Source organism: Narcine bancroftii, chromosome 11 (assembly GCF_036971445.1).
Source record: "Narcine bancroftii isolate sNarBan1 chromosome 11, sNarBan1.hap1, whole genome shotgun sequence".
NCBI lineage: Eukaryota > Metazoa > Chordata > Chondrichthyes > Torpediniformes > Narcinidae > Narcine > Narcine bancroftii.
The window spans coordinates 76578030-76591244 of record NC_091479.1 but is presented as its reverse complement, the minus strand read 5'-3'; the positions used below and the strand labels follow the sequence as shown (position 1 = coordinate 76591244).

Sequence of the window (13215 nt, the reverse complement as noted above, 5' to 3'; positions counted from 1 at the left end):
GAAGTAGCATTACTGGTCAGGGATAGTATCACAACTATGGAAAGGGAGGACGCTGCGGATGAAATATCCACTGAGTCGGTGTGGGTGGAAATCAGAAACAGGAAGGGAGCTATCACTGTGCTGGAAGTAGTCTATAAGCCCCCAAATACCCCTCGTGATACCAAGGAGCAGATAAGCAGGCAGACTTTGGAATGGTGTGGGAAATATAGGTTTGTAGTTATAGGTGATTTCACCTACAGTCTGCAAGAGGGATAGATAGAGCTGAATTTGTAAGGTGTGTACAAGAAGGATTTCTGTCACAGTATGTGGACAGACCGACTAGAGAAGTCATATTGGATCTGGTTCAAGGGAATGAACCTGGTCAGATGGCGGACCTCTCGGGGGGGGGATCATTTTGGTGAGAGTGACCACAACTCCCTTAGATTCAACATAGTTATGGAGAAGGATATAAGCAATCAAACTGGGAAAGTGCTTAACTGGGGAAGGGCTAATTATGAGGGAATGAGGCAGGAACTAGCAAGAATAAATTGGAAACAGATGATTAAGAGTGAGACCACAGAGGTAATGTGGAAGAAGTTTAGGGGTCACTTGAGTAGGGTTCAAGGTAGATTGGTCCCACTGGGATGGTAGGAAAAGGGAACCATGGCTGACTAAACAGGTCAAGCAACAAGTCAAGAGGAAGAAGGAAGCATACATTACATATAGGAAACAGGAAGGGCTCATTACAAGTTTATGGTAGCCAGGAAGGAACTTAAGACTTAGGAGAGCTTGAAGGGGGCATCAGATGGCCTTGATGTGTAGGATTATGGAGAACCCCAACTCATTCTATGTGTATGTGAAAAACAGGAGGACGACGAGAATGAAGGTGGGGCCGCGAAAGGATAAGGGAGGCAACATGCACCTGGAGGCAGAGGAGGTTGGGGCGGTACTAAATGAATACTTTGTGTTAGTATTTACAAGAGAAAAGGACCTTGTTCATGGTGAGGTCGAAATTTGACAGGCCTGCGTGCTGGACAATGTGGAGATTAAGGAAGTGGAGGTGTTGGATCTTCTTAAAAACATCTAGATTGATAAATCCCTGGGGCCACACGCGATATACCCCAAGCTGCTGTGGGAATTGAGAGAAGAGATTGCTGGGGCAGTAGCTAGGATCTTTGAATCCTCTTTGGCCACGGGGCAGGTGCCGGAGGATTGGAGAATGGCAAATGTAGTCCCATTGTTTAAAATAGGTAATGGAGAATCCTGTGAATTATAGACCAGTGGGTCCTACATCAATGGTGTATAAACTAATGGAGAGGATTCTTAAAGATAGGATCTTTGAGCATTTTGAGAAGTACAGCCTACTCAAGGATAGTCAGCTTGGCTTTGTGAAGGGAAGTTTGTGCCTCACAAGTCTAATTGAGGTTTTTTTTAGGAGGTTACAAAAGAAATTGATGAGGGTAGGGCAGTAGATGTGGTCTATGTGGATTTTAGCAAGACATTTGACGAGGTCCCCCATGAGAGACTCATTCAAAAATTCATGATCTGCAGGATCAGTGGAAAATTAACTGTATGGATAAATAATTGGCTTGTTGGAAGAAAGCAGAGAGTAGTAATAGAAGGAAAGTGTTCTGCCTGGAGTTTAGTGACTAGTGGAGTGCCACAGAGATCTATTCTTAGACCCCACTCTTAGTGATTTTTATAAATGACCTGGATGAAGAGGCAGAAGGATGGGTCAGTAAGTTTGCAGATGACACAAAGGTTGGAGGAGTTGTAGTTGAAGCTGAAGGTTGTCAAAGGTTACAAGAGGATATAGACAGGATGCAGAGTTGGGCAGAAAAGTGGCAGATGGATTTCAATCCAGATAAGTGAGAGGTGATGCATTTTTGAAGGACTAACCAGAAGGCTGAGTACAACGTTAATGATCGGTATTTAAGAGTGTGGATGAACAGAGGATCCTTGGGGTAAAAATCCATACATCCTTCAAGGTCGCCACACAGGCTGATAGGATAGTTAAGATGGGATGGTGGGATTCATTAATAAGGGGCTTGAATTCAGGAGTAGAGAGTACAACTTTCCAAATCTTTGATAAGACCACACTTAGAGTATTGTGTTCAGTTCTGGTCACCTTATTATGGAAAGGATGTGGAAGCTATGGAGAGGGTGCAGAGGAGATTTACCAGGAATTTTCCAGAATTGGGAAACAAATCTTAGGCAAGGTTAGCAGGCCTGGGACTTTTCACTTTGGAGCATAGAAAGATGAGAGGAGGCTTAATAGAGGTCTACAAGATTATGAGAGGCATGGACAGAGTGGACAGCCAGCACCCATTTTCTAGGGCAGGAATAGCCAACACCAGAGGACATCTCTACAAAGTTAAGGGAGGGAAGTTTAGGGGAGACATCAGGGGTAAGTTTTTTTTACACAGAGAGTTGTGGGTCTCTGGAATGCCTTACTAGGGATGTTGGTGGAAACTGAAACATTGGGGCCATGAAGAACCTCTTAGACAGACATATGGATGGACGAAAAATAGGGTTATGGGATAGGAGCCGTTTAGTTTTTTTTTAAGGAAGGGATAGATGGGTTGGCACAACATTGAGGGCTGAAGGGCCTGTACTGTGCTGTATTGTTCTCTGTTCCAATGTCCAAAGAGAGGTGGGGGTAGATCTACATTGAGAGGGGAATATTTACCATAAGGGGGAAGAGATCTGTGTCGATCATAATTCGATGCATCATGCTTTTTGCACTTGGAGGTGCATGGGTGCACATCTATTCCTTTCATATCTTTGAATCTGTGCATCATTCAAAAGATACTGCCTTTTCCAGACTTGGCATCTTTTAGGACCAATCTAGAAGTGTAAAGACCTGCTGAGATCCCAGTACACTCAATCACTGCTACACCAAGAAAAGGAAGGCCTACTATTCTTTTCCGATACTGCATTTTGGCAAGTCGTATCACCTAACTGTGCTCATTCTGCCTTCAAGCAGACTGCCTTAGAAGAGAGGCTCTGGAGATCAGGACAGCTAGAAGGCGGTCACGAGAGGCTGAAGAACAGTGACAGGACTTCCTTGAGTCAGTGGATTATGCGGTATTCAAGGACTCAGCAGAGAATCTGAATGATTGTACTAGGGCTGTCACAGACTTTATCAAAACAGCTATGGATGAGTGTGTCCCCACTAAATCATTCAGGGTTTCCCCAACTAGAAGCCCTGGATGAGCAATGAAATCTGGAACCTGATTAAATGCAGGCATTTAAATCCGAAATCCAGATAATACAGAAGGAACAGGTATTACCTGCGAAAATCTACCCCCCTGGCAAAGTGGAGAATCTGGATGAAAATGGAAACAACAAGGGACACCTGATAGCAGGGCCTAAATGCCATAATCTACAAAACCAAATCTGATGAAGAAGCAGATGGCAAAGCTTCGCTCCCAGAGGAACTCATGCCCGATTTGATGATAGTAACACCAAAGAACCACAACCCCACACCCTCCACATTCCCTGATGATCCCATCCTGTCCATATCTGAAGATGACATGAGTGCTGCCTTCAGGGGAGTGAATCTGAAGAAACCATCTGGCCCAGATGGAGTACCTGGCCAAGTATTAAAAACCTGTGCTGACCAACTTATCAATATATTAATGGATATCTTCAATATCTCACTCCAGTAGGGCGTGGTACCCACCTGTTTCAAATAAGTGTCAATCTTACCGGTGCCCAAGAAGAGTGTAGTAACCTGCCTTAATGACTAACAACTAGTAAGCCCAAACATCAACAGTGATAAAGTGGTATTGAAGCAAATCTGCTCCTATCTGAGGGTGACCAGTTCGCCTATCATAGCAATAGGTCTAAAGCAGACGCCATCTCACTGGCTCTGTACAAATCCCTCAAATACTTGGTCAGTAAAGGTACATATATCAGGATGCTCTTTATCAACTACAGTTTGGTATTTAACATGATCATCCCCTCAAAACTGATCAGTAAACCCCAAGACCTGGGACTAAACACCACACTGTGTATTTGAATCATGGATTTCCTCACCTCCAGACCACAATCAGTGAGATTGGTAAGAACTTCTCCTTCACAATCTTCATCAGTACTGGAGCACCACAGGGCTGGTTCTTAGCCCCCTGCTCTACTCACTTTGCACCTATGACTGTGTGGCTTGGTACAACAATAATACGTATCGACAAATTTGCTGATGATCCCACAGTAGTGGATTGTATTTTAAAAAGTTGATGATTCAGCATACAGGAGGGAGATTGAAAACTTAGCTGAATGGGGGACCAACAACAACCTTACACTCAACGTAACCAAAACTAAGGAGCTGATTGTTGACTTCAGGAAGGGAAAGCCAGAAGTTTACAATCCAGTGATCATTGGGGCAATCAGAGGTGGAGAGGGTGAGCAAATTTAAGTTATTGGGAGTCACTATCTTGGAGGATCTTTCGTGGGACCAACACACTAATGACATAGTGAAGAAAGCACGCCAGTGCCTCTACTTCCTCAGGAGTTTGCAAAGGTTTGGTATGACATCAGAAACCTTAACAAATTTATACAGATGTGTGGTGGGAACTGTCTGATATGGGGATACCAATACCCCTGAGCATAAAGCTCTGTACAAGGTAGTGGACACAGCCAGGACATCACAGGCAAAACCCTCCCCACTATCGAGAACATCTACAAGGAACGCTGGTGTCAGAGGACAGCAGCAAGTATAGGTGCCACAAGACTCACACCACCAGGTTCAGGAACAACTGCTACTCCTCCACCATCAGACACTAACAAACTTAACCAGGGACCCATTTAGGGACTTTTGTGCACTTTATTGATCTTTTTATTCTCTCTATATTTTACAGTCATTTTGTTTACATGTATATGCTGTATACGGTTTTTTTTTTTTTTTTTTGCACTACCAGTAAGTGGTAATTCTGCCTCACCCCCAGAAAAAAGAATCTCAGGGTTGTATGTGATGTCATGTACATTCTCTGAAAATAATCTGAAATCTAACTTAAGAAACTGATGGGCTTTCATTGTTCTTTGGCTTGATTCTCAACCAATTGGTTGTATTGGCAGGGTCAAGTGATATTTAATTGATATGGCCAATATCTATCTTGTTCTGCTGAACTAAAGCTAAATCTGTGGTTCATCTAACACTCTCATATTTACACCTTTAGGCCTGAGTAAACAAATAAACAGAGAGTCATGAAAATTGACTCGAATGGATGAATGTAAATATTTCACAGTGTAAAAGTAGAGATGAGGAAGCAGTAGATGACATTTGATGGGGCAGAATTAATGTGATGACTGAAGGTGTAACGTCTCAGATTATGATTTCTGAGTGTGTTAACCTGGCTTCTATTGCTGAAGGTGATACTGTTTCAGTTTTGGAAGGTCCATCACATCCAATGTTTGGAAGCATCTCAGGCTGAATATTCCAGTGTCTAAAATCTAGCTGTTAAATGGGTTTCTTGATATAAAATATAACCACTGCCTTCAAAAATGTACAAAACCTACCGGTTTGTATCCATCGCCAGTTCCCTCGATCATCGGCATGAAGCAGATTTCACTTTGTTGATTTGAAAAGCATCGGTAGTTGCTAATTTATATCAATGGCCTACAAATAGCAGTGGTTGCCTTTATTTGAGTTTTGTTTCTCATGTACCAGCTTAAAATATTTTTCAATGAATTTTACATGAACTTTTTTGGAAGGACGTGAGGTATCAGAGAGGATCCAGAAAAGTTACGCAAGAACAGTTCTTGGGATAAAGGACTACAGTCATGTCGATGGGTTAGAAGAGCTAGGTCTATTTTCTTTTGAAAAGAAAAGCTCAGCAGTGATCATGGAAATGTGTCTAATGGTGAAGAATCTGGACAGGGCGTATGGTGGGAGATTGGAGGGCTCAAAGCCTAGAAGTCAATGGTATAAACGGAAAGAGACGTAAATGTGGCATGAAGAATATATCATTACGCAGCCTGTGGTTGGAATCTGGAATGCACTGCCTGCTGATATAATGGACATGTGTGCTCTTTTTGCTTACAAGAAGGTACAAATAACAATGTACAAGGCTCTAGAGAAAGCGATAGTGAGTGGAGCTAGTGACGTTCATTTGGAGCTGCCACAGGCACCATTATCTCTTGTGGTGTCACTATTCTATGATTCTATCTATTTTGTCTCACCAAGGCTCCATCCTTATCTGATTGCACGTCAATTAAATCGTTTTTATGTGTTTATTAAAGAATTTCAACTTGAAGATTTTGGTTGGAATTCACACTTGTGGTCAGAAAATAAATAGTACTTTTCTGGTGAAAGAGTAGCATTTCTTCTCACTAAAATTTATGGAGGTCTCTGTGTTAATCTAATTTTCTCACAGGTTGAAATTTAAATAAAATAGCCATCTCTCCTTTGTTGCTCTTTATTTTGCTTGTATTTAAATCTTGGATTTATATCTATGATGTAAATATCATAGGCTGCTTCAATTGTGATTCAGTTGGCAAGAAGAGCATATAGCTTTCACTGATTTCTTAGATGTGTCTAAAACTTATTTTTTTGTAGGAATTCTTTGCATCATTTGGATAAGAAAATTGTTGCCTATTGTTCCATGGTTCTGTTTACCTGCCTCAGCACTGAGAGAACAGCAGACTTGCTAAACCACGCAAAAGGAATTGAACTGGCTAAAAGTATTATCAAGGTCTGCAAAAAAGAACCAGAACTCGACTGGGCGTATGTATTAATTCAGAAACAATTAACATTTTCTCTCAATTAACTGACAAACAGACTTGATGTATAGCTTGCAATTCTGTCTCTTGAACCTTTAGTATTAATAAGTTAATTTTTATCTGATGTTAGTGAAAAAAATTAATAGCCTATGGATGCAAGGGTTTTAGTTGCAAGGTATTGAACCTTCATTGGAACATTTTATCATTCATCGAGGTGAAGTTCCTAAATTGGCATTTTTTTCTACCCCTTTTTATATTTTTTTTCTTTCCCTTCGAATCTACACTATTCTTTGCAGGAGTAAATCTCAGCATAAAACCATTCTGTAGGTTCAGAAATCAGACGGGCACACCATGACCTGTACACTTCATTCTGCAACATGCTCAACAAGAAGACAACTATGAAAGAAAGAAAACACAGAGTTATCACAATAAAAGGATATTGCAGTGTTAGCTGTGTAGGGGCCCAAGAGACTGTGGCCCATTGTCAGCCATGTTGTCCACACCAAATCCTAGAAAAGAAATAATCTATTCTGAGTTCTCTCATGACAAGAGGATACATGGCAGAAAGATAAAACATTTCAGGGATGTGTTGAAAGACTCCTTGAAGAAATTCATCATCCCCACTGATTCCTGGATATTAATAACCCATGACCACTCAAAGAGATGATGGAATATTTGGAATTATATTGTGATCATCAAAACCTGAGTCTTTTCACATGATGGAAAGAATGGTTCATCTCACAACCCATCTACCCACCTGGTCCATCAGACACAGCCTTCCCTGTCTGTAAAAGAGTCTGCAGTTTCCATAGTGGTGTCATTAGCCACCTCAATACACAAATAGACCAGAATGGAAGTGAAGCATTCTCGATTTTGAGGTTTTGAGGGAAAGGGGAGAGAGATTCTGAATATTAAAAATAGAAAATCTTCCCGAATGGGACAGGCTTCAAGTATTTGAAAATGGCATATAAGAGGAGGCTCCAATTATCAACCAATTGCACCTAGTTTTTATGTAAATATAGCTCATAAACTCCATCTCCTTCTTTGGCTTGGCTTCGCGGACGAAGATTTATGGAGGGGGTAAATGTCCACGTCAGCTACAGGCTCGTTTGTGGCTGACAAGTCCGATGCGGGACAGGCAGACACGGTTGCAGCGGTTGCAGGGGAAAATTGGTCGGTTGGGGTTGGGTGTTGGGTATTTCCTCCTTTGTCTTTTGTCAGTGAGGTGGGCTCTGCGGTCTTCTTCGAAGGAGGTTGCTGCCAGCCAAACTGTGAGGCGCCAAGATGCACGGTTTGAGGTGATATCAGCCCACTGGCGGTGGTCAATGTGGCAGGCACCAAGAGATTTCTTTAGGCAGTCCTTGTACCTTTTCTTTGGTGCACCTCTGTCACGGTGGCCTGTGGAGAGCTCGCCATATAACACGATCTTGGGAAGGCGATGGTCCTCCATTCTGGAGACGTGACCCACCCAGCGCAGCTGGATCTTCAGCAGCGTGGATCTGATGCATAATTTAAAGTGATTGTGCCCATCTTCATTAGAAATATTGCCCGTTATCATTGGAAGTATTGCTCATTACAAAATTGACCCAGGCATCCTTGAACACTATTCACCTTTGCACTAACATGGTTTCTTGGTGTGAATTATGCAATAATTGATCTCAGAAATGCATTACGGGAAAGTAATAGGATTTTGAATCAAGATGTCACGCCCATTGTTCATTCAGTTCAACTGAGAGTCCATTGCATTCTTTTCTTTCTTCTTTGGCTTGGCTTCGCGGACGAAGATTTATGGAGGGGATAAAAAGTCCACGTCAGCTGCAGGCTCGTTTGTGGCTGACAAGTCCGATGCGGGACAGGCAGACACGATTGCAGCGGTTGCAGGGGAAAATTGGTTGGTTGGGGTTGGGTGTTGGGTTTTTCCTCCTTTGCCTTTTGTCAGTGAGGTGGGCTCTGCGGTCTTCTTCAAAGGAGGTTGCTGCCCGCCAAACTGTGAGGCGCCAAGATGCACGGTTTGAGGCGTTATCAGCCCACTGGCAGTGGTCAATGTGGCAGGCACCAAGAGATTTCTTTAGGCAGTCCTTGTACCTTTTCTTTGGTGCACCTCTGTCACGGTGGCCAGTGGAGAGCTCGCCATATAACACGATCTTGGGAAGGCGATGGTCCTCCATTCTGGAGACGTGACCCATCCATCGCAGCTGGATCTTCAGCAGCGTGGACTTGATGCTGTCGACCTCTGCCATCTCGAGTACTTTGACGTTAGGGATGTAAGCGCTCCAATGGATGTTGAGGATGGAGCGGAGACAACGCTGGTGGAAGCGTTCTAGGAACCGTAGGTGGTGCCGGTAGAGGACCCATGATTCGGAACCGAACAGGAGTGTGGGTATGACAACGGCTCTGTATACGCTTATCTTTGTGAGGTTTTTCAGTTGGTTGTTTTTCCAGACTCTTTTGTGTAGTCTTCCAAAGGCGCTATTTGCCTTGGCGAGTCTGTTGTCTATCTCATTGTCGATCCTTGCATCTGATGAAATGGTGCAGCTGAGATAGGTAAACTGGTTGACCGTTTTGAGTTTTGTGTGCCCGATGGAGATGTGAGGGGGCTGGTAATCATGGTGGGGAGCTGGCTGATGGAGGACCTCAGTTTTCTTCAGGCTGACTTCCAGGCCAAACATTTTGGCAGTTTCCGCAAAGCAGGACGTCAAGCGCTGAAGAGCTGGCTCTGAATGGGCAACTAAAGTGGCATCGTCTGCAAAGAGTAGTTCACGGGCATTACTTTATTATGATAACTCAAGGACACCTGAGTGACACTTGCAGACTTCACTCTTGGTTGCTCAAACATCATCCATAGATTCTGCTGAAGCTAAGTAACTGACTTTTAGCAGGGCAAGTGGAGGCTTCTGCAGTCACAACAGGATTGGAGGAATAGGGCCCTGGATCAGAGTATGCATGTTTGGTCAGCATAGTGGAGTCTTTTCTCAGTGTTTTCAGAAATGCCAATTCTTTTGTGGACTTGCAAAGAAAAAGTGACATGGATTTCCCAGAGAACACCTCTGTCAACCTCCAAGTCATCAGATAATTTGGAATACTAGTGCAGCTGTTTAGCAGGAATCATGATTCAGCTGTGCACTGCTCCATCCATGTGGTCACACTGGCTCACTCTTTGAGGAGGCATGACTTTATCATCGGTGTTCAGCAAGGAAGAGGTGAATTGGTCGGATCATATCAGTATAGTCATTGTCTAATGTTATGTGCCGACAAGTACTTTACTCAACAACCTAGTCATCAATAACAAGGATTTTCATTCATTCATCATCCAGCTTTTTGCCTATCAGTAGAAAAACTTTCTCACAGATCATTGTCATGTTTGCTGGTGGCGTCTGTAATCAACATTTATCAGTGATGTTGCCACCAAGAGGGGAAGAAATAACTCCCCTACACAGACTGCTCCTTTTCAATTGTGAATTTTCCAGATCAGATGGCCAACTTAACAATTCCTATAAATCAGATACTATAAATTTAAAATGAGGATAATGATTTACATAGTTACACTTCATAACTGCCTAAAAATGTGGACATGTTTGCATGGTATGTTTCTATAATTTAATTGCTGGTCCTTCCCAGACAGATCCAATTTTGTAATGTACAGGTACTCCCCAACTTAAAACCGTAATAGGGACCAAAGGATTGGTTGTATCTCAAAATGGATTTGTCAGAATTTTGGCCATGCGCGCGGAGTACTGAAGTCTTAAAGCAAACTTTTTAATCAAATCTTATTTTCATTGTAGATTTGACAATAGTAACTTAAAGCTTTCTTAATTTGTTGATCAACCTTGACAAATCTTTCCACATTCTGGTCCATGCTTGCTTTGTTAGTCGGCGTCCCAGGGTCTGTAGGCTGGGCACGGCCATCTTGATTCCTGTGCACATGTGCGAGTCTACAGTTGATGCATGCGTGGTGGATTCACATATCGGAGTTCGGTTGCACATATGTGAGAGTTAAGCGCCCTGATGATATTGAATTCGTACCCTTAACTCTTGCACATGCGCCAACTGAACTCCAATACATGAACCCACCACTCATGCACCAACTTGTGTATGCGCACAGGAATCAAAATGGCCACACCCAGCTTACGGACTCCAGAACACCGACTAACAAGGTAAGTATGCACATTTTGGCTTGTTCATGTCCTGTATCCCTGATATAGTTTGTCAAATACAATATAATCCTTGTCAATTTTATATTTTTTCAAACGTATGTGCGGATGGATGCAAGTTGCATAAGTTGCAAGTCGGGGAATACCTCTATTTAAATTATCCTCAATTGGAATTTCCAAAGACTGTTCTCATTGACTAATAAGGAGATCCTTGATTGGATAGAAATATTAAACCTAATGATGTCTGTATTCATTTGTTATGCATACTACTCTCAGCCTTTTTGGTGACACTGTTTCCAGAATTTAAATCAAAGATTGCACCTTCAGATAAGAACAGAAGTAAGAAAATTGATTTTTCTTGCACAAACTAGTGCTATTATTAAGAGGTTCTTGGATAACACCAAACCAGTGCAAGAACTGGATATATTGCTCTTTATTGATATGTACTATGCAATGCACAGTCATCTGAAAAGAAGATTTTAAGTGGCATTTATAATTGTCTGATGTTATAAGTCAAGTCAACTTTATTTAGCATTCATACCATGCTCACATGGTAGGATGAGATACTGTTTCCCCATACTTACATAGATATGTTACAAAAGCAGTTAATACATTAAAATATTAAGGTTTTAAGACGTATATTCTGATAGTCCACAGCACATTGTCCACATCTGTACTGGGAGTTCAGGAGCCTGATGGCTTGGGATGGGGGGGAAAGCTGTTTCCCATTCTGGAAGTAAGGAGCCAAGTGCTTCAGTATTTCCTGCCAGATGGCAGGAGGGAAAGCAGTTTACATGTGCGATGTGTGGAGCCTTTCACAATGTTCATTGCTTTCCACCTGCATTGAGTGTAGTAGATGTCCTTCATGCTAGGAAGAGGTTCCCAATGATCTTTTCTGCTGACTTCACTATCCTCTGCAGCGTCTTGCAATGGAAGACGCTGCAGTCAATGAGAACAATGTGGAAGCACATTGATCAGATCAATTCAGCTAGAATGGTTTGAAAGTATATGCTTTGCTGCTTTTGTTCACAACACATGTCTGAATACCAGAAGAGTTGTTTGCACAAGCCTGTCCATTTAATTCCTCTGCAAAATGTGGGTCTATAGTAGAAGAGGGACATTGCATAAATTAAAACTTTCTATAGGTCACCATAGAAAGTGGCGTCTAGATGCATTTAAGAGGAGCTGGGATACTGTGGGTATAGTGTGGTTCACCAAGCAGCTGTGGGCTTTAAATTAATAGTTTATATTGTAAGGAATGGACTACCAACCGGTAGAACACATATCCACAATGATGAAGTGTTTTGAGGGGGCCTATGTGGAAGAATATCAGCTGTTGTTTGAACAGTGACATGGATCCATTCCAATTTGTCGACCACACCAATGGGTCTACAGCAGATGCCATCTCACTGGCTTCACAGAAAACCCTGGAAAACCTGGACAGCAAAGATACGTACATCAGGATGCTCTTTATCGACTGCAGTTCATCATTCAATACCATCATCTCCTCAAAACTAATCAGCAAACTCCAAGACCTGGGCCTCAATACCCCACTGCATAATTGGATCCTGGATCTCCTCCCCTCCAGGCCTCAATCAGTACAGATCGCCAAGATCATTTCCTCTACAATCTCTGTCTGTACCATAGGGCTGTGTATTTGGCCCCCTGCTCTACATGCTATAACTGTGGGTCAGTATGACAATAACACCATCTACAAATTTGCGGATGATTCCATGGTAGTGGGCTGTATAAAATGGGTGATGAGTCAGCATACAGGAGGGAGATTGAAAACTTGGCTGAATGGTGTACTAACAACAAATTTGCACTTAATGTCACCAAAACCACTGAATTGGTTGTGGACTTTAGGAAGGGAAACCAAAGGTATACGATCCAGTGATTATTGGGGGAATCAGAGGTGGAGAGGGTGAACAAATTTAAATTCATGCAAGTCGATATCCTAGAAGACCTTTCCTGGACCCAACATACTAATGTAATCGTGAAAAAGCATGTCAGGTCCTTCAGTTCCTCATGAGTTTTCTGAGGTTTGGCATGACATTGGAAACCTTGGTAAACTTCTACAGTTATATAGTGGAAAATGTGCTGACTGCTGGATCATGACCTGGTATAGGGGTACCAATACCTCTGAGCAGACATTGTACTTGGTCATTGCCCAGTACAAGGGCAAAACTTTCCCCAGTCAAGAAATGCTTCCATCCAAGAGCAGCAACATTCATCAAAGATCCACACCACCCAGGACATGCTCTGGTACTGCCATTGTGCTAAATGCAATAGATTAAGGACAGATCTGACCAGTTCATCACTGGGTATCTGTGAAGTGCAAATACTGTTATTAACTGTATTTACA

General features: G+C 42.5%; 1 protein-coding gene across 1 annotated transcript in view; it reads left to right on the top strand.

Annotated features, from left to right (window-relative positions):
- Positions 1-13215, top strand: part of atxn10 (ataxin 10) — a 177392-nt gene that overhangs the window by 27582 nt on the left and 136595 nt on the right. Inside the window, exon 5 of the mRNA XM_069903492.1 lies at positions 6536-6703. Within this exon, the coding sequence (XP_069759593.1) occupies positions 6536-6703 (168 nt within the window). The remainder of the gene's footprint in view (positions 1-6535; positions 6704-13215) is intronic.